General features: G+C 23.2%; 5 protein-coding genes across 5 annotated transcripts; 3 read left to right on the forward strand and 2 right to left on the reverse strand.

Moving 5' to 3' along the window:
- Positions 1-4,643: 4,643 nt before the first annotated feature.
- Positions 4,644-6,444, forward strand: Bm17085 (Uncharacterized protein; the record flags this gene model as incomplete). The annotated part of the gene is made up of 3 exons (XM_043082697.1): positions 4,644-4,671; positions 5,026-5,885; positions 6,073-6,444. 3 exons carry the CDS (start codon positions 4,644-4,646, stop codon positions 6,442-6,444), a joined length of 1,260 nt encoding a protein of 419 aa, XP_042938631.1.
- Positions 6,445-6,584: 140 nt separating this feature from the next.
- Bm17086 (Uncharacterized protein) lies at positions 6,585-7,965 on the reverse strand (the record flags this gene model as incomplete). Its single annotated transcript, XM_043082698.1, has 2 exons — positions 6,585-6,686; positions 6,724-7,965. The coding sequence occupies 2 exons, from the start codon at positions 7,963-7,965 to the stop codon at positions 6,585-6,587; spliced, it is 1,344 nt and encodes a 447-aa protein (XP_042938632.1).
- Positions 7,966-12,848: 4,883 nt separating this feature from the next.
- Positions 12,849-13,958, forward strand: Bm17087 (Uncharacterized protein; the record flags this gene model as incomplete). The annotated part of the gene is made up of 2 exons (XM_001893339.2): positions 12,849-12,876; positions 13,249-13,958. 2 exons carry the CDS (start codon positions 12,849-12,851, stop codon positions 13,956-13,958), a joined length of 738 nt encoding a protein of 245 aa, XP_001893374.2.
- A 1,335-nt stretch (positions 13,959-15,293) lies between these two features.
- On the forward strand, positions 15,294-15,618 carry Bm1099 (Uncharacterized protein; the record flags this gene model as incomplete). The annotated part of the gene is made up of 2 exons (XM_043082699.1): positions 15,294-15,383; positions 15,535-15,618. 2 exons carry the CDS (start codon positions 15,294-15,296, stop codon positions 15,616-15,618), a joined length of 174 nt encoding a protein of 57 aa, XP_042938633.1.
- A 2,541-nt stretch (positions 15,619-18,159) lies between these two features.
- Positions 18,160-22,595, reverse strand: Bm17088 (Uncharacterized protein; the record flags this gene model as incomplete). Its single annotated transcript, XM_043082700.1, has 4 exons — positions 18,160-18,311; positions 18,974-19,184; positions 20,004-20,146; positions 22,520-22,595. The coding sequence occupies 4 exons, from the start codon at positions 22,593-22,595 to the stop codon at positions 18,160-18,162; spliced, it is 582 nt and encodes a 193-aa protein (XP_042938634.1).
- Between the last annotated feature and the right edge of the window lie 408 nt (positions 22,596-23,003).

The raw sequence follows: 23,003 nt of genomic DNA on the forward strand, positions 1-23,003 counted from the left end.
AATCAGTATTGATTTTACTTATCCAACATATGCTTTACCTATTCTAAATATATATATTTAGCTCCACAATTAATTCAATTGATAAAAAAATGATCATAAATTGATTCAATTCATTTCGTCTATTCGTCTTACTTTTTTCTGACGATCTTTTCTTCATCCTTTGTTTATTTTTCTTCTGTCTAAATTTACTCTTTCCTTTGATCATTCCTTTTTTCTTCGGTGCTTTCAAAACTTTTCGTTTAACAACTTTATTATGCTTAAATCTCATTCGTCTTTTCCCACCAAATTTTTTCATTGCACCACCACCAGGTCTCATTCTTTAATTTTTACTCAAAAAAGAGAAATAAACAATGATTAGATCAATTGATAAATGTCTCTTCTCAGTGTTATGCAAACCGTCCAAGAAGTGAACATGAATATTTACAGTAAAAGATTTAGTTTGCATAAAAAGTGAAAAGAAAAGTTAGGAAGGTAAAATCAACATGCGTAATAAAAATATAATTCAGTTTGATTTAATGCACAAAATGAGTGAAAAATTTCAATTTTTAATTATTTAAGGATATGCGAAACAACTGTGCAAAACAGTTCGAGGAGCAAACGAGTAAATTTATGACATTCTGTAACCTAATTTCTTTGTTAATGTTTGGAAAGACAATAAATCTAATTTCTTTGTTAAGCTAATTTTTTCTTTGTTAATGTTTGTTTTTCTTGGAAATTAATCTAATTTCTTTTTTAATGTTTGGAAAGACAATAAATAAATATTTATCACAACAAATTATCATTTGCATATTTTTTTATTAATTAATTAATTAGTCTAATTTCTTTGTTGATGTTTGAATAAACAATAAATAAAAAATAAATAAAATATTTATCACAACAAATTATCATTTGTATATTTTTTTTTACTAATTAATTAATCTAATTTCTTTGTTAATGTTTGAAAAAACAATAAATCCTATTTTTATAATTAATTTATTTACAATGTAAAACTTTTTTTTCTTACTTTTCTTTTTTTTTTTTTTGAAGTGAAAGTTTCGAAACAAAAAAAACTTTATTATACAGTTAAAATTTGAAAAAACTTAAAATTTCTCGTTTTTCTTTTTTTTTTCATAAAATAAAAGTAAACAAATTTAAATAAATCATAAACAATTGATGAAAATAAATGAAAAATAAACAATAACAGCAATACTTTCCTTTTTTTATTGTTTTATTAAAATTTTATAGAAATATATTTATTAAATTTATTAAGATTAAAAAAGAAAATAAGCGATTCGAAAGAAATTAAAAAAATGAAATTATTGTTTACTGTTTATTTTCATTCATCAAATATCCATTTTTGTTGCGAAAAAAATTTCTGCAAAAAAACATTTTTTATCACAAATTAAAAATTTCTTAGTAATAATAGAAAAAATAATTGATGTAAAAAAATTTTTAAAAAATGATTTTAATAAATTTAAAATTATCAATTCTTATCAGTGCAATGATTAGAGACTTTTTTAAACATTATCGGTTTTTTTTGTCAGATTATCAATTTATCTTTTAGCATTTTATCAAAATTCAAACCTTTGATATTTGCACTAATCTTTTATCATTTCAAATAATATCTAACTTATCAAAAAAAAAAAAAAATTTTTTTTTCATTTCTTTTTTTTATTCATCGATTACTTTTCTGTTTTCTTTTTAAATAAATTCCATTTTAAAAGATTAAAAATAACTCAGTGATTTTAATTTAATTTCAATTTCAATTATATGGTATACCTGGTGATTGCGTAATTTAATTTAATTTAACTTCAGTCTCAATTATTTTTTAATTTAATTTCAATTTCAATTATATGAAATACCTGGTAATTGCTTAATTTAATTTAATTTCAATTTCAATTATTTCCAATTTCAATTTAATTTAATTTGAATGAAATACCTGGTGATTGTGCAGTTTAATTTAATTATTTTCAATTTCAATTATTTCCAATTTCAATTTAATTTAATTTGAATGAAATACCTGGTGATTGTGCAGTTTAATTTAATTATTTTCAATTTCAATTATTTCCAATTTCAATTTAATTTAATTTGAATGGAATACCTGGTGATTGTGCAGTTTAATTTAATTATTTTCAATTTCAATTATTTCCAATTTCAATTTAATTTAATTTGAATGAAATACCTGGTGATTGTGCTGAAACTGCTGGTACAACTCATTAAATAATGCAATGTATCGATTAACCGAATAAATTGAATCAAATTGTTTGTCAATTTCAATTATTATAAATTGCATTGCTGCCAATATATTATCCAACATTGCTATGCATTTATTCAGCTAAATAAATTAATTTAAAATGCCAAATTAAAATTAATTTAAAATTTGTCCTTCAAATCACTTAAATTTACGAATTTTAAAAAAATAAAAATTTTTACTTTTGTACATTTAGTCTAATAAAAATAATGTTTTGAAAAAAAAAATTGCTAAAAATTATTTAATATCAAGTTTAAAAAAAAAAAAAATGCTTTGTGGAATATTTAATTTATTAATTAATCAAAATCTATTAACATTTGTTTAAATTCAAAATGGCTAAATTTAAATTTGAACTAAGGGAAATTTTAACCGATTGTTGTTTTATCAAATTTGAATTTTGAATTTTTTGCTTAATATTTGCAAGTTTTTTTCTTGCATATTTAACATTCAATAATTGTTTTTTAATTTTAACTCTATCATAAATGAGTAAACGTATCGTTGAACAATATTTATTCAATCCCATTTTTCGTTTCTGAAATAAAAGCAAACAAACAAATAAATCAATAAACAAAATATGAAAATTTTTTAAAAATAAATTTTAAAATTTATCAAAATCAAACATATCATTGTTTATTAGTGATATAGGGCAATAAAAAATTAAATAAATTTTTGATTTGTTTACTTGAAATGCATCAATTTTAAGTAAACTATGCTGCATCATATAAATACTTGATAATATATCATTTTCCAATGTTTTTTCTAAAATTATTTAATCACTCAAAGAAAAAAAAAAGAAAAGAAAGCGTTAAGCAGTAAACAATAAACAATTTTATAATGTTTTAAATGAAACAAATAATTTTTTGAAATGATTTTTTGAAATTCACAAATAGTAATTAAATAATCAATAATCAATGATAATTATACTTTTACTTTACCTCTTAAGGTATTTTCTAAGTTATTACTTTTATTATAAAATGGATAATACTGATTGGATGACAAATAACTGATATTAGAATCAGATTTCAGAGTGGACAATCTCGATTCGATATCATATTTTATATATTTAAAAATTTTTATTAATTTGTTTTCTATATTTATGCATTTTTCTTGTATCTACAAAAAAAAAAAATATTTAAAATATAATACATAAGTTTATATTCAATTAATTTTATTAGCTAATTTATAATTTAAAAAAAATTTAAATTGGCCTAGCTCAATTTATTATGTTATAAAATTAAATTCGTATTTATTAGATTGTCAAATTTAATTTTAACTAATTTATCATCATATTCGATAAAATAGTATTAAGCTAATAATAAAACTTTAATAATTATCATGATAATGTTATTATTATTACCTAGCTAATTGTCTAATTATTAAATTATCACTTATATAATTAGTAGAAATTTAAATTTAACTAACATTAGTAATATCAGTTACATTATCACATAAACATTCCCAAGTGTTATCAGTGAAATTTTGAACTTTCTCTTCCCAATTCATTTTGTTTATTTGAAAATGAGCATTTCTAATTAAATCATTCATCATTTTCATTTCCATTTCCTGAATGAAATATTTTATAATTTTATGAGTGTATTTTGAAAATGAACAAGAAGAAGTAAATTAAAGTCAATAAAATAAACTTTGTTATTATTTATCAAAGTTTTTGATTCGTACTTATTTCGAATAGAAATAAATTGTTTACATTTTTTTTTTTTTTAATTATTAATAGAGAAATAAAAATTGATAAATTTCATCAAACATTTTGTTGTCAAAATTTCAATAAAATTTCAATTTTAATGGAAAACAGATATGAATTCTATCGTTTGCTTAAGGTAACACTAAACAACCGTCTTTTGCTTATCTTTAAATTATCAATGATATATCACAGATAATAAACATTATTATCTAGTAATGTTAATCATTTCTCAATCGTCACTTCTTTCACTGCTAATGCTATTTCTTTTATTATTATTATTATTGTTATCACTAATTGTTTCAGAAAAAAACGGTTGCCATCTCTGCATATACTAATGAAATTAAAATTGCAAATGAATTATGACTAAATAATATATAAGAAGCATGCAGTTAATCAAATTAGGTAAAATTTATGCATGAACAATAAGCAGTCATAAACAATAAGCAATCATAAACAATAAGTAGCAATAAACAATAAGCAATCATAAACAATAAGCAGCAATAAACAATAAGCAACCATAAACAATAAACAACTATAAACAGTAAGCAACAATAAACAACAAGCAACTATAGAAAATAAACAGTAAGCAACTATTCCTTCCAAGAAATATTATTTGTCCGAGCAGAGCTACTGAAATCAAAAAATAAGAGCGAACAGCTGAATTCAAAGTGAAATAAAAAACTTTCCTTCACAAATTGTCAACTTGTGAGCACAATGCTATCAACATGGCAGACATTAGAGTGTAAATAAGTCTTCCAAAGATTTTTCCAAAAAAAAAAAAAAAAAAATAAGTCTTCCAAAAAAAAAAAAAAATTTTTCCAGTCCTTAGGCCTATAAATGTGGAAAGCAGCCAGAAGTTATGGCCACTGCAAGCCTAGAATATATACTATAAATGAGTCAGCCAATTTATAGGTAAGTTTAATAAAAAATTAATTGAAAATTCCGTGGCGAAGCGCTTATAGTCTTTTTCGTATTTCTTAGAGGTACGAATGCGCCCATTGTTTTAGCCTTTCAAATTCCTTGTAGCAAATATGGCACAGAAAATAGAAAATTATTGCTTGCGAAGAAGTTTCTTAGTTAATTTCATTGGTTAAAGTGAAAGTAAACTTTGATCGCAACACTGCATTTGATCGTAATATTCCATTTGGTCGTAGTATTCCATTTGGTCGTAATATAGCATTTGATCGTAATATTCCATTTGGTCGTAATATAGCATTTGATCGTAGTATTCCATTTGGTCGTAATATAGCATTTGATCGTAATATTCCATTTGATCGTAATATTCCATTTGGTCGTAATATAGCATTTGATCGTAGTATTCCATTTGGTCGTAATATAGCATTTGATCGTAATATTCCATTTGGTCGTAATATAGCATTTGATCGTAATATTCCATTTGGTCGTAATATAGCATTTGATCGTAATATTCCATTTGATCGTAATATTCCATTTGATCGTAATATTCCATTTGATCGTAATATTCCATTTGGTCGTAGTATTCCATTTGGTCGTAATATAGCATTTGGTCGTAGTATTCCATTTGGTCGTAATATAGCATTTGATCGTAATATTCCATTTGGTCGTAATATTCCATTTGATCGTAATATTCCATTTGATCGTAATATTCCATTTGGTCGTAATATTCCATTTGGTCGTAATATAGCATTTGATCGTAATATTCCATTTGATCGTAGTATTCCATTTGGTCGTAATATAGCATTTGATCGTAATATTCCATTTGATCGTAATATTCCATTTGATCGTAATATTCCATTTGATCGTAATATTCCATTTGATCGTAATATTCCATTTGGTCGTAGTATTCCATTTGGTCGTAATATAGCATTTGATCGTAGTATTCCATTTGGTCGTAATATAGCATTTGATCGTAATATTCCATTTGGTCGTAATATTCCATTTGATCGTAATATTCCATTTGATCGTAATATTCCATTGGTCGTAGTATTCCATTTGGTCGTAATATAGCATTTGGTCGTAGTATTCCATTTGGTCGTAATATAGCATTTGATCGTAATATTCCATTTGGTCGTAATATAGCATTTGATCGTAGTATTCCATTTGGTCGTAATATTCCATTTGATCGTAATATTCCATTTGATCGTAATATTCCATTTGGTCGTAGTATTCATTTGGTCGTAATATAGCATTTGATCGTAATATTCCGTTTGGTCGTAGTATTCCATTTGGTCGTAATATAGCATTTGATCGTAATATTCCATTTGGTCGTAATACTGCATTTGATCGCGACGCTGTAATAGATCGTAATATTCCATTTGGTCGTAATACTGCATTTGATCGCAACGCTGTAATTGATCGTAATACTGCATTTGATCGCGACGCTGTAATTGATCGTAATATTCCATTTGATCGTAATATTCCATTTGATCGTAACATTCCATTTGATCGTAATATAGCATTTGGCCATAATATAGCATTTGATCGTAATATTCCATTTGATCGTAATATTCCATTTGGTCGTAAATACTGCAATTGATCGCAACGCTGTAATTGATCGTAATATTCCATTTGATCGTAATATTCATTTGGTCGTAATATAGCATTTGATCGTAATATTCCATTTGGTCGTAATATAGCATTTGATCGTAATATTCCATTTGGTCGTAATATAGCATTTCATCGTAATATTTCATTTGATCGTAATACCGCATTTGATCGCAACGCTGTAATTGATCGTAATATTCCATTTGGTCGTAATATTGCATTTTGATCGCAACGCTGTAATTGATCGTAATATTCCATTTGGTCGTAATACTGCATTTGATCGCAATGATGTAATTGATCGTAATATTCCATTTGATCGTAATATTCCAATTGGTCGTAATATAGCATTTGATCGTAATATTCCATTTGATCGTAATATTCCATTTGGTCGTAATATAGCATTTGATCGTAATATTCCATTTGGTCGTAATACTGCATTTGATCGCGACGCTGTAATAGATCGTAATATTCCATTTGGTCGTAATACTGCATTTGATCGCAACGCTGTAATTGATCGTAATACTGCATTTGATCGCGACGCTGTAATTGATCGTAATATTCCATTTGATCGTAATATTCCATTTGATCGTAATATTCCATTTGGTCGTAATGTAGCATTTGATCGTAATATTCCATTTGATCGTAATATAGCATTTGGCCATAATACAGCATTTGATCGTAATATTCCATTTGATCGTAATATTCCATTTGGTCGTAATATAGCATTTGATCGTAATATTCCATTTGGTCGTAATATAGCATTTGATTGTAATATTCCATTTGATCGTGATATTTTCATTTGATCGTAATACTGCAATTGATCGCAACGATGTAATTGATCGTAATATTCCATTTGATCGTAATATTCCATTTGGTCGTAATATAGCATTTGATCGTAATATTCCATTTGATCGTAATATTCCATTTGATCGTAATATTCCATTTGATCGTAATATTCCATTTGATCGTAATATAGCATTTGGTCGTAATATTTCGTTTGATCGTAATACTGCAATTGATCGCAACGCTGTAATTGATCGTAATATTCCATTTGATCGTAATATTCATTTGTCGTAATATAGCATTTGGTCGTAATATTCCATTTGGTCGTAATACTGCGTTTGTTCGCAACGCTGTAATTGATCGTAATATTTCCACTTTGATCGCAACGCTGTAATTGATCGTAATATTCCATTTGATCGCAACGCTGTAATTGATCGTAATATTCCATTTGATCGCAACGCTGTAATTGATCGTAATATTCCATTGTTCGCAACGCTGTAATTGGTCGTAATGTTCCATTTGATCGCAACGCTGTAATTGATCGTAATATTCCATTTGGTCGTAATACTGCGTTTGGTCGCAACACCGCATTTGGTCGTAATATTGCATTTGGTCGCAACATTGCATTTGGCCGCAACACCGCATTTGGTCGTAATATTGCATTTGGTCGCAACATTGCATTTGGCCGCAACACCGCATTTGGTCGTAATATTGCATTTGGTCGCAACATTGCATTTGGCCGCAACACCGCATTTGGTCGTTATATTGCATTTTTTCGCAACATTGCATTTGATCCATTCGATCGCTACATGCAGAAATTGAGAAAGGGAATCGATCAGTAAATTATTTCAATGAAAATAATATTTGTTCCGAATGATAAATTAATGTCAAATCTTTGCATACTGTAAAATTCTTTAGTTTATTTAATAGATAAAAGATATTTTACAGTATTTTCTTTTTTTTTTTTTTTGAATTAAATTTTATTAGTCATTCAATTATCATTTAACTTTATCAATTATTAAACTTATCATTCAATTTTTATCAATTATTCAATTTATCACCAATGGATTATAGACAAATTCATTATCTCCAGCTACCACTCATTCGTTCATTAAGCTTATTTCTCTTCTAGATTTCATTAATTTGTTATTTATAAGTTAATTTATAACTTGAAATCCTTAATTTATACTTAATCAGTATTGATTTTACTTATCCAACATATGCTTTACCTATTCTAAAATATATATATTTAGCTCCACAATTAATTCAATTGATAAAAAAATGATCATAAATTGATTCAATTCATTTCGTCTATTCGTCTTACTTTTTTCTGACGATCTTTTCTTCATCCTTTGTTTATTTTTCTTCTGTCTAAATTTACTCTTTCCTTTGATCATTCCTTTTTTCTTCGGTGCTTTCAAACTTTTCGTTTAACAACTTTATTATGCTTAAATCTCATTCGTCTTTTCCCACCAATTTTTTCATTGCACCACCACCAGGTCTCATTCTTTAATTTTTACTCAAAAAAGAGAAATAAACAATGATTAGATCAATTGATAAATGTCTCTTCTCAGTGTTATGCAAACCGTCCAAGAAGTGAACATGAATATTTACAGTAAAAGATTTAGTTTGCATAAAAAGTGAAAAGAAAAGTTAGGAAGGTAAAATCAACATGCGTAATAAAATATAATTCAGTTTGATTTAATGCACAAAATGAGTGAAAAATTTCAATTTTTAATTATTTAAGGATATGCGAAACAACTGTGCAAAACAGTTCGAGGAGCAAACGAGTAAATTTATGACATTCTGTAACCTAATTTCTTTGTTAATGTTTGGAAAGACAATAAATCTAATTTCTTTGTTAAGCTAATTTTTTCTTTGTTAATGTTTGTTTTTCTTGGAAATTAATCTAATTTCTTTTTTAATGTTTGGAAAGACAATAAATAAATATTTATCACAACAAATTATCATTTGCATATTTTTTATTAATTAATTAATTAGTCTAATTTCTTTGTTGATGTTGAATAAACAATAAATAAAAAATAAATAAAATATTTATCACAACAAATTATCATTTGTATATTTTTTTTTACTAATTAATTAATCTAATTTCTTTTGTTAATGTTTGAAAAACAATAAATCCTATTTTTATAATTAATTTATTTACAATGTAAACTTTTTTTTCTTACTTTTCTTTTTTTTTTTTTGAAGTGAAGTTTCGAAACAAAAAAAACTTTATTATACAGTTAAATTTGAAAAAACTTAAAATTTCTCGTTTTCTTTTTTTTTTCATAAATAAAAGTAAACAAATTTAAATAAATCATAAACAATTGATGAAATAAATGAAAAATAAACAATAACAGCAATACTTTCCTTTTTTTATTGTTTTATTAAATTTTATAGAAATATATTTATTAAATTTATTAAGAATTAAAAAGAAAATAAGCGATTCGAAAGAAATTAAAAAAATGAAATTATTGTTTACTGTTTATTTTCATTCATCAAATATCCATTTTTGTTGCGAAAAAAATTTCTGCAAAAAACATTTTTTATCACAAATTAAAAATTCTTAGTAAATAATAGAAAAAATAATTGATGTAAAAAAATTTTTTAAAAAATGATTTTAATAAATTTAAAATTATCAATTCTTATCAGTGCAATGATTAGAGACTTTTTTTAACATTATCGGTTTTTTTTGTCAGATTATCAATTTATCTTTTTAGCATTTTATCAAAATTCAAACCTTTGATATTTGCACTAATCTTTTATCATTTCAAATAATATCTAACTTATCAAAAAAAAAAAAAAATTTTTTTTTCATTTCTTTTTTTATTCATCGATTACTTTTCTGTTTTCTTTTTAAATAAATTCCATTTTAAAAGATTAAAAATAACTCAGTGATTTTAATTTAATTTCAATTTCAATTATATGGTATACCTGGTGATTGGCGTAAATTTAATTTAATTTAACTTCAGTCTCAATTATTTTTTAATTTAATTTCAATTTCAATTATATGAAATACTGGTAATTGCTTAATTTAATTTAATTTCAATTTCAATTATTTCCAATTTCAATTTAATTTAATTTGAATGGGATACCTAGTGATTGTGCAGTTTAATTTAATTATTTTCAATTTCAATTATTTCCAATTTCAAATTAATTTAATTTGAATGGAATACCTGGTGATTGTGCTGAAACTGCTGGTACAATTCATTAAATAATGCAATGTATCGATTAACCGAATAAATTGAATCAAATTGTTTGTCAATTTCAATTATTATAAATTGCATTGCTGCCAATATATTATCCAACATTGCTATGCATTTATTCAGCTAATAAATTAATTTAAAATGCCAAATTAAAATTAATTTAAAATTTGTCCTTCAAATCACTTAAATTTACGAATTTTTAAAAAATAAAAATTTTTACTTTTGTACATTTAGTCTAATAAAAATAATGTTTTGAAAAAAAAATTGCTAAAAATTATTTAATATCAAGTTTAAAAAAAAAAAAATGCTTTGTGGAATATTTAATTTATTAATTAATCAAAATCTATTAACATTTGTTTAAATTCAAAATGGCTAAATTTAAATTTGAACTAAGGGAAATTTTAACCGATTGTTGTTTTATCAAATTTGAATTTTGAATTTTTTGCTTAATATTTGCAAGTTTTTTTCTTGCATATTTAACATTCAATAATTGTTTTTTAATTTTAACTCTATCATAAATGAGTAAACGTATCGTTGAACAATATTTATTCAATCCCATTTTTCGTTTCTGAAATAAAAGCAAACAAACAAATAAATCAATGAACAAAATATGAAAATTTTTTAAAAATAAATTTTAAAATTTATCAAAATCAAACATATCATTGTTTATTAGTGATATAGGGCAATAAAAAATTAAATAAATTTTTGATTTGTTTACTTGAAATGCATCAATTTTAAGTAAACTATGCTGCATCATATAAATAACTTGATAATATATCATTTTCCAATGTTTTTTCTAAAAAATTATTTAATCACTCAAAGAAAAAAAAAAAAAAGAAAGCGTTAAGCAGTAAACAATAAACAATTTTATAATGTTTTAAATGAAACAAATAATTTTTTTGAAAATGATTTTTTGAAATTCACAAATAGTAATTAAATAATCAATAATCAATGATAATTATACTTTTACTTTACCTCTTAAGGTATTTTCTAAGTTATTACTTTTATTATAAAATGGATAATACTGATTGGATGACAAATAACTGATATTAGAATCAGATTTCAGAGTGGACAATCTCGATTCGATATCATATTTTATATATTTAAAAATTTTTATTAATTTGTTTTCTATATTTATGCATTTTTCTTGTATCTACAAAAAAAAAAAAATATTTAAAAATATAATACATAAGTTTATATTCAATTAATTTTATTAGCTAATTTATAATTTAAAAAAAATTTAAATTGGCCTAGCTCAATTTATTATGTTATAAAATTAAATTCGTATTTATTAGATTGTCAAATTTAATTTTAACTAATTTATCATCATATTCGATAAAATAGTATTAAGCTAATAATAAAACTTTAATAATTATCATGATAATGTTATTATTATTACCTAGCTAATTGTCTAATTATTAAATTATCACTTATATAATTAGTAGAAATTTAAATTTAACTAACATTAGTAATATCAGTTACATTATCACATAAACATTCCCAAGTGTTATCAGTGAAATTTTGAACTTTCTCTTCCCAATTCATTTTGTTTATTTGAAAATGAGCATTTCTAATTAAATCATTCATCATTTTCATTTCCATTTCCTGAATGAAATATTTTATAATTTTATGAGTGTATTTTGAAAATGAACAAGAAGAAGTAAATTAAAGTCAATAAAATAAACTTTGTTATTATTTATCAAAGTTTTTGATTCGTACTTATTTCGAATAGAAATAAATTGTTTAAATTTTTTTTTTTTTTTTAATTATTAATAGAGAAATAAAAATTGATAAATTTCATCAAACATTTTGTTGTCAAAATTTCAATAAAATTTCAATTTTAATGGAAAACAGGTATGAATTCTATCGTTTGCTTAAGGTAACACTAAACAACCGTCTTTTGCTTATCTTTAAATTATCAATGATATATCACAGATAATAAACATTATTATCTAGTAATGTTAATCATTTCTCAATCGTCATTTCTTTCACTGCTAATGCTATTTCTTTTATTATTATTATTATTGTTATCACTAATTGTTTCAGAAAAAAACGGTTGCCATCTCTGCATATACTAATGAAATTAAAATTGCAAATGAATTATGACTAAATAATATAAGAAGCATGCAGTTAATCAAATTAGGTAAAATTTATGCATGAACAATAAGCAATCATAAACAATAAGCAGCAATAAACAATAAGCAACCATAAACAATAAACAATTATAAACAGTAAGCAACAATAAACAACAAGCAACTATAGAAAATAAACAGTAAGCAACTATTCCTTCCAAGAAATATTATTTGTCCGAGCAGAGCTACTGAAATCAAAAAATAAGAGCGAACAGCTGAATTCAAAGTGAAATAAAAAACTTTCCTTCACAAATTGTCAACTTGTGAGCACAATGCTATCAACATGGCAGACATTAGAGTGTAAATAAGTCTTCCAAAGATTTTTCCAAAAAAAAAATAAGTCTTCCAAAAAAAAAAAAAAAAATAAGTCTTCCAAAAAAAAAAAAAAATTTTTCCAGTCCTTAGGCCTATAAATGTGGAAAGCAGCCAGAAGTTATGGCCACTGCAAGCCTAGAATATATACTATAAATGAGTCAGCCAATTTATAGGTAAGTTTAATAAAAAATTAATTGAAAATTCCGTGGCGAAGCGCTTATAGTCTTTTTCGTATTTCTTAGAGGTACGAATGCGCCCATTGTTTTAGCCTTTCAAATTCCTTGTAGCAAATATGGCACAGAAAATAGAAAAATATTGCTTGCGAAGAAGTTTCTTAGTTAATTTCATTGGTTAAAGTGAAAGTAAACCTTGATCGCAACACTGCATTTGGTCGCAACACTGCATTTGATCGCAACACTGCATTTGATCGCAATATTCCATTTGGTCGTAGTATTCCATTTGATCGTAATATAGCATTTGATCGTAGTATTCCATTTGGTCGTAATACTGCATTTGATCGCAACGCTGTAATTGATCGTAATATTCCATTTGATCGCAACGCTGTAATTGATCGTAATATTCCATTTGATCGCAACGCTGTAATTGATCGTAATATTCCATTTGATCGCAACGCTGTAATTGATCGTAATATTCCATTTGATCGCAACGCTGTAATTGATCGTAATATTCCATTTGATCGCAACGCTGTAATTGATCGTAATATTCCATTTGATCGCAACGCTGTAATTGATCGTAATATTCCATTTGATCGCAACGCTGTAATTGATCGTAATATTCCATTTGGTCGTAATACTGCGTTTGGTCGCAACAACGCATTTGGTCGTAATATTGCATTTGGTCGCAACATTGCATTTGGCCGCAACACCGCATTTGGTCGTAATATTGCATTTGGTCGCAACATTGCATTTGGCCGCAACACCGCATTTGGTCGTAATATTGCATTTGGTCGCAACATTGCATTGGCCGCAACACCGCATTTGGTCGTTATATTGCATTTTTTCGCAACATTGCATTTGATCCATTCGATCGCAACATGCAAAAATTGAGAAAGGGAATCGATCAGTAAATTATTTCAATGAAAATAATATTTGTTCCGAATGATAAATTAATGTCAAATCTTTGCATACTGTAAAATTCTTTAGTTTATTTAATAGAAAAAAGATATTTTACAGTACTTTTCTTTTTTTTTTTTTTTTTTTGAATTAAATTTTATTAGTCATTCAATTATCATTCAATTTTATCAATTATTCAATTTATCACCAATGGATTATAGACAAATTCATTATCTCCAGCTACCACTCATTCGTTCATTAAGCTTATTTCTCTTCTAGATTTCATTAATTTGTTATTTATAAGTTAATTTATAACTTGAAATCCTTAATTTATACTTAATCAGTATTGATTTTACTTATCCAACATATGCTTTACCTATTCTAAATATATATATTTAGCTCCACAATTAATTCAATTGATAAAAAAATGATCATAAATTGATTCAATTCATTTCGTCTATTCGTCTTACTTTTTTCTGACGATCTTTTCTTCATCCTTTGTTTATTTTTCTTCTGTCTAAATTTACTCTTTCCTTTGATCATTCCTTTTTTCTTCGGTGCTTTCAAAACTTTTCGTTTAACAACTTTATTATGCTTAAATCTCATTCGTCTTTTCCCACCAAATTTTTTCATTGCACCACCACCAGGTCTCATTTTTTAATTTCTACTCAAAAAAGAGAAATAAACAATGATTAGATCAATTGATAAATGTCTCTTCTCAGTGTTATGCTAACCGTCCAAGAAGTGAACATTACCAATAAATGAACTATTTCTTATATTTTTAAGTTTAATTAAAATTGAAAATTCTTAAATTTCATTTATGCATCGAACACTAATATTAACATTGCAATTAATTTCTGATAGTAACAAAGTTAATAATTTTGAGATATTTTTATTGTGGACAGTTTTAACTTAGTTATTCATAACCAATCTGCAAAATTGAGCACAGAAAGTGAATCGATAACTCTAACAAGCACATGTATATATGTCATTCATTTATTTCTTTGCTAACTGTTATGTAATCCACTCAGATTCATAATCAAAGATCCACCATAGTCATATATATGAGCAGATGTATTACTGTACTAACAAATAGCACGTGATAGTATGGGTGTTTGTACCGGGGAACTACTTATTGCTTGCAAACTTATATGTGTTAAGAGTTCCACAGTGGTCTGGTAATTCGGAGGAAAAATTATTTAAAGTAATTGGAAGCAACTCGCAGTGGAAAAGAACGATTGAATACAGAAGTAAGCATTTCTTTGATTATGTGGTATTAATCAATATAAGTTGAAGTTGTTCCAAAGCTTGTTTACTCATAATTTGTTAATGAGGAAGTTGTTGAAAGTTGATGAGAAAATTAGTACTTTAAAGAAAGCAAAAAAAGATGGAAAATGGAAGTATTTATCCATCATACAGGTGAATATTTAGATTTAGTTTGCAGATTTAGTAAAAGATTTAGTTTGCATAAAAAGTTGGGAAGGTAAAATCAACATGCGTAATAAAAATATAGTTCAGTTTAATTTAGTGCACGAAATGAGTGAAAATTTTCAATTTTTAATTATTTAAGGATATGCGAAACAATTGTGCAAAACAGTTCGAGGAGCAAACGATTGAATTTATGACATTCTGTAAAATTGCGCCAAAATGGTGAAAGAATAATTGCATTATTCAAATGAAACAATGGCAACACAACTTGAATTAATGATAAATGATTCATTCAGCTAAAGAGTTTCTTATAAATCGAAATTTAAAATTTCAGATGTACACTTGGTCATTCCATTTGCGCCTTATTACTTTCCATGTTTGCATTACGTTGCTCACTTGTTGACGTTGCATTTCAGCAGCGGGAAGCATGAATTTATGTTTGAAGTTAGCGCGTATGCTTACATTTTCTTCATTTTTTTTTTTTCTTTTTGGTAACGAATAGTTAGTAAATAATGAATATTTGATAATGAATTAAAGAATCTTCACATGGTCGTGAAAGGTATGTGTTCTTCTGGAAGTCATTGTCACCTGTTTTCATAATTAATTTATCTTTTCTCAAATGTATTGAAATGTTGGAACTATAAGTGAAATAAGCAGTTTCTTTTTTTCCGACTCTAGGAACACATACTAATTGTGGTAAAGATAAAGAAATAGTAATCAACTAATCAATTATTCAATAACAAAACGTTTTTCTACGAAAACAAAACGTTTGTTGATTATTTTGTCTCGTGTTTTTTAAATTAATTACTGTCGTTTGGTACGAATAGTATGTTTTAGGGTTTAGGAGAGATGCTATATTCGTTTTCAAAGAATGTCTGAATAAAATAAATCTGCAACAGTTGAATTTGTTGCTATTTGGCTGATGTAAGCAAGGATTATGATTACGGATTACACAGATCATTCTTAAACGTTTTCAGGTATTTTGTGTTGTAGCCTGAACTTGTTCGAATATGAATGTATTGTATCATCAAAAAACTGAGTGCAGCACACATCAGAAGTACTGGAAGACTGCTTAAATTAGCTGAAAACAATGGTGATGTTTATACTGAAGTAAGGAGTTAAATTTAATAGATAATCTTTTTAAGGTAGCGTTTTTTAAAGTCAGAATTGTCTATACTGATAACAGCTGCATGAAATATATCTGATGATCAGAGGAATTTACTAACATTGTAACCATATCGTTTATAATCAAGCAGTCTGCATTATTATTATTATTATTATTATTATTAATTGATTAACACAATAAGAAAACATTTTCAAGTAAATTTCTTTTTTTTTTTTTTACATTTGAATTTTTTAATATCTAAAAATTCAAATTTTGATATCGGTAATTCACATAATTTTTTAAAAGATTACATTGAAATTATATACATATGTTAAATACAATGTTTTTAAAATCAATCCAAATTCGTTAAATGAAACAAAAATTGCAAAGAATTTAAATTGTTTTGGTTAATTTACACATTAGCATTAAATATTTTTTTCATTCAAAGAGATATTACTGCTTTTTTTTTATACTTATTTAAGACTTTTTGAGAGATACTTCTTCCCTTTCTTAAAATCTTTTCTTTATTTTATCGTAAATAATTTCTTCAAATTTTGATATTCTTTAAATCAATCTATGTTTGTTCAGTAGTTTTTTTCAGGAGAACAAAAGAAGTAAACGAATAAATTGCTATCAAATATTTAAAGTTATATCACAAAATGTTCCATTTAATCATAACAATATCAAATATCGATGTTGTTGCTATTCTGTTCATATTAAAGTAAATGCATTTCCATCAAATTTTTTTAAAAAAGAAATTAAAATTTTTTTTGAACAAAAAAATGAAATTTAATTCAAACATGAATACAATGATAAAATAAATAAACATAATAAATAAGCATAACAAGATAAATAAACATAATAATAAATAAAAATAAACATACTAAAAATACATTCTATTATAAACAAGCGAAGCCATTGCTAATAAAGATAAAATTTGCTTGAATCATAATTAAATGAATCATTCATTTTTTAAATTTTCAAAATATTACAATTTAAATGTAAATAATTTATCATTTCTTAATCATCATTTCTCTCTGACAAAAACGTTTCCAAAATTTTAATACTGTAATTAATGTTTTTGTCAAAAAAAAAAAAATGATATCTAATTTGTTATTAATACTTTTTATATATTTCTAAGCAAATAACACAAAAAATTTTTTATGCATAAAAAAAAAATTTCCAAATTATTTTCTTAATACAATAAAGCAAACCTTTTTAGCAAATAAATTAGTAATTTGCTGAAAAAATAAAAAACTAAAAACAAAAAATAAATTTGTTAATCAAATTGTACAAAATGAATGAAAATTGCCTAAGAATAGCTTCAAAAAAAGTAATTAAAACATTGAAAAATTTGTGTTTTAATTAAAGTTTGTATTAAAAAATTACCATTGAATAAATATTGGAATTTAAAAAATTGAAATTTACTTAATTTTAAAACCTATAAAAAACGATAATTCTCGTTTTTCCTTTTTTTCGAAAATAAACAAAAAGAATAAAATTATAAATAAATGATAAAGAATTTTACATAATTTAAGCATATATCATTTAAATAATTAACTTTTTTTTTTTAAAAAAAAACTTTTTAGTTTTTTAAATTTATCATTTACTTATTTTACCCAAATTTCTTGGAGCAAAAAAAAAAAAAAAAAAAGAAAATAATTAGCAACAAATTTGGGCAAGTTTTTTAGCAAAAGCACCAATCAAAATGCAAATAGTCATTAAAGTTAAAGCAATCCAAGCTAAATAATAGCTATAGAAAAAATTAATATGATATGCTTCTGATGCAATTTGTTCATTTTCATTTAATATCTCTGAAAAAATTTTTTTAATTAATTTAAACAACAAAAAAAAAAAGAAACACAATTAATTATTTTCTTCTTTATGATAAATTTAAATTATTGCTCAAGAAAAAAAAAAGATTTAAAAGTAATAAATTTAATTAATTTAAACAAAAAGAAAAAAAAAGAAGCACATAATTAATTATTAAATAATTATTGTTTCCTTTTCTTTTTTCTCCTTCTTTGCAATAAATTTAAATTATTGTTTTAAAAAAAAAAAAACATTTAAAAATAATATTTATGAAAATTTAATAAAAATTTTGAAATAAAACTAAAAAAAAACATTTAAAAATAATATTTATAAAAAACAATTGAAATAAAACTAAAAAAAAAAACATTTAAAAGTAATATTTATGAAAATTCAATAAAAATTTGAAATAAAACTTTAAAAAAATGATTTAAAAGTAATATTTATGAAAATTTAATAAAAATTTCAAATAAAACTTAAAAAAAACATTTAAAAATAATATTTATAAAAAACAATTGAAATAAAACTGAAAAAAAAATGATTTAAAAGTAATATTTATGAAAATTTAATAAAAATTTCAAATAAAACTAAACAAAAACATTTAAAAATAATATTTATAAAAATTAATTGAAATAAAACTTTAAAAAAAAAATAAAAGATTACTTACCAAAAGCAGTGCTATTATTTCGAGTATATATAAACAAAGCAATAGCTAATGTCACTGTAGCAACAAATGCTAACAATGGTAGAAGAAAAATCCAAAATTCACGACAACAACAGGCGCAAAATGTAATTGCAACCAAAATTAATGAGCTAATTTCGATGATTAATGTTGCAATCATTAATTTTGCTACATTTTCATCACATTTTGGCTTTTTCTGAAAAAATATTTTCTTATATTTTTCTTTTTTTTTTATATAAAATTAATTATTATTTATTATTATTAAATTTAATTAATATTTATTTGAATTAAAATTGTTGGGCAATTCTTTTTAAATTTAATTCAAATTTTTTCATATATTTTTCTTTTTTTTTTATATAGAAATTAATTATTATTTTATTATTATTATTAAATTTAATTAATATTTATTTGAATTAAAATGTTGGGCAATTCTTTTTAAATTTAATTCAAATTTTTTCATATATTTTTCTTTTTTTTTTATATAGAAATTTAATTATTATTTTATTATTATTAAATTTAATTAATATTTATTTGAATTAAAATTGTTGGGCAATTCTTTTTAAATTTAATTCAAAGGTTAATAAAAAAAAAAAATGATTAGATTATATTTTAAAGATAATGAAATTTTTATTTTTTTTTTTTTTGTATGATAATTGATATGATAAAAGAATTCGTTATCATTGTTTTTTTTTTTTTTTTTTATCATAATTATAGCTTATCCTGAAAATATTTTATATATTTTTCTTCTTTTTTTTTTATAGAAATAATTATTATTAAATTGGTATTTTGAATTAGTATTAAATTAAATTGGTAATTAAATTGATATCTTTTTAAATTTAATTCAGAGGTAAAAAAAAAAAAAAAAATGATTAGATTATATTTTAAAGATATGAAATTTTTATTTATTTTTTTTTTCTGTATGATAATTTATATGATAAAAGAATTTGTTATCATTGTTTATCATAATTTTTATCAGTGTTTAATAAATGTTATAAAAAAAAAAATGAGAAATTACATTGTGCCATAGATGACAGTAATCAATTTTGAAATTATTTTCAGGTATCGGTGAGGTACACCAGAGAAGACCCATTGTTTGTGGTACCAAATATTTCTCAGCTTCTTGTTCGTTATCTTTTATCACCGAAAATGACCTCCAACCTTAATATGAACAAATATTTATCAGTTAACTTTTTCAGATAACTTTCAAATTAACTAAGTAAAATTATTATCAAATGTTAGAAGCTTAGTTTATTTATTTATTTATTTTTTTGACTTGAAAAACAAACAAACAAACAATTATATGATAAAAAATTAATTTTAAATTTGAAATAGTATAATTTTAAATTTGTTTTTAATTTTTTTTTTTTTTTTTTAATAATTTATGAAATTATATTTGTACTTCAAAATGATGCAAAAAAAGAAAGTAGCAAGAATAATTTGCATTTTGTTGATCAAATAATTTACGAAAAATTATTGATCGATTTGAAATTTATGCAAATTTTTCAGTTTCGTTTTTTTTTTTTTTTTTTCATTTATTAATTTTTGTAGGCAAAATTAAATAAAACATTATTGAAAAGAGGGAAGGAAAAAAAAAATTAAAATTAAATTAAAATATTTTTTTTTTTTTTGTTTATTACTTTACTTAATAATTAACGATTGATTACTTTACTTAATAATTAACGATTGATTACTTTACTTAATAATTAACGATTGATTACTTTACTTAATAATTAACGATTGATTACTTTACTTAATAATTAACAATCGATTACTTTACTTAATAATTAATGATTGATTACTTTACATAATAATTAACGATTGATTACTTTACTTAATAATTAACGATTGATTACTTTACTTGATAATTAACGATTGATTACTTTACTTAATAATTAACGATTGATTACTTTACTTAATAATTAACGATTGATTACTTTACTTAATAATTAACAATCGATTACTTTACTTAATAATTAACGATTGATTACTTTACTTAATAATTAACGATTGATTACTTTACTTAATAATTAACGATTGATTACTTTACTTAATAATTAACGATTGATTACTTTACTTAATAATTAACGATTGATTACTTTACTTAATAATTAACGATTGATTACTTTACTTAATAATTAACGATTGATTACTTTACTTAATAATTAACGATTGATTACTTTACTTAATAATTAACGATTGATTACTTTACTTAATAATTAACGATTGATTACTTTACTTAATAATTAACGATTGATTACTTTACTTAATAATTAACGATTGATTACTTTACTTAATAATTAACGATTGATTACTTTACTTAATAATTAACGATTGATTACTTTACTTAATAATTAACGATTGATTACTTTACTTAATAATTAACGATTGATTACTTTACTTAATAATTAACGATTGATTACTTTACTTAATAATTAACGATTGATTACTTTACTTAATAATTAACGATTGATTACTTTACTTAATAATTAACGATTGATTACTTTACTTAATAATTAACGATTGATTACTTTACTTAATAATTAACGATTGATTACTTTACTTGATAATTAACGATTGATTACTTTACTTAATAATTAACGATTGATTACTTTACTTAATAATTAACGATTGATTACTTTACTTAATAATTAACGATTGATTACTTTACTTAATAATTAACGATTGATTACTTTACTTAATAATTAACGATTGATTACTTAATAATTAACGATTGATTACTTTACTTAATAATTAACGATTGATTACTTTACTTAATAATTAACGATTGATTACTTTACTTAATAATTAACAATCGATTACTTTACTTAATAATTAACGATTGATTACTTTACTTAATAATTAACGATTGATTACTTTACTTAATAATTAACGATTGATTACTTTACTTAATAATTAACGATTGATTACTTTACTTAATAATTAACGATTGATTACTTTACTTAATAATTAACAATCGATTACTTTACTTAATAATTAACGATTGATTACTTTACATAATAATTAACGATTGATTACTTTACTTAATAATTAACGATTGATTACTTTACTTGATAATTAACGATTGATTACTTTACTTAATAATTAACGATTGATTACTTTACTTAATAATTAACGATTGATTACTTTACTTAATAATTAACAATCGATTACTTTACTTAATAATTAACGATTGATTACTTTACTTAATAATTAACGATTGATTACTTTACTTAATAATTAACGATTGATTACTTTACTTGATAATTAACGATTGATTACTTTACTTAATAATTAACGATTGATTACTTTACTTAATAATTAACGATTGATTACTTTACTTAATTATTAACAATTGATTACTTTACTCAATTATAAACAATTGATTATTTTACTTAATAATTAACATATCTAAAGTTATCAAAGATTTAGAATCATTGAGAAAATAAACCAAAAATTTTTGCTAATGTTTTTTGTTTTTTGTTAAAATAATTTAAATTTTAAAAAATTTCAACAAAAAAAATTTAAATTTACCAGGAGTAAGAAATGCAGCAATAGTTAGCAATAATGTAATGGACATTATTATAGCAAACATTAGCTGACCAATCATTGAAACACACATTTTTTTTTTTTATTTTGCCACTAAACAAATTTTATAATCAAAAAAAAATTTTTTTTTTTTTTTTAAAAGTAATAATAAAATATTTGTTGTTTATACTTTTCTGATTTTATAAAAAATATTTGATAACACTAAAATATTTCTGACAACAGTCTATTCAGTGATAAATTTATGATAGTTTATAAATCAGGAAAGTGTAATCAACAAAATTAATCGGATTAGATCAGATCAATCAATCAACCATTGATCCATTCGCATTTAAAAGTAATATTGTTGATTACACTTTTCTGATTTTATAAAAAATATTTAATAACACTAAAATATTTCTGATAACAGTCTATTCAGTGATAAATTTATGATAGTGTATAATTCAGGAAAGTGTAATCAAGAAAATTAATC

This window comes from Brugia malayi, assembly GCF_000002995.4.
Source record: "Brugia malayi strain FR3 genome assembly, contig: Bm_007, whole genome shotgun sequence".
Lineage (NCBI taxonomy): Eukaryota > Metazoa > Nematoda > Chromadorea > Rhabditida > Onchocercidae > Brugia > Brugia malayi.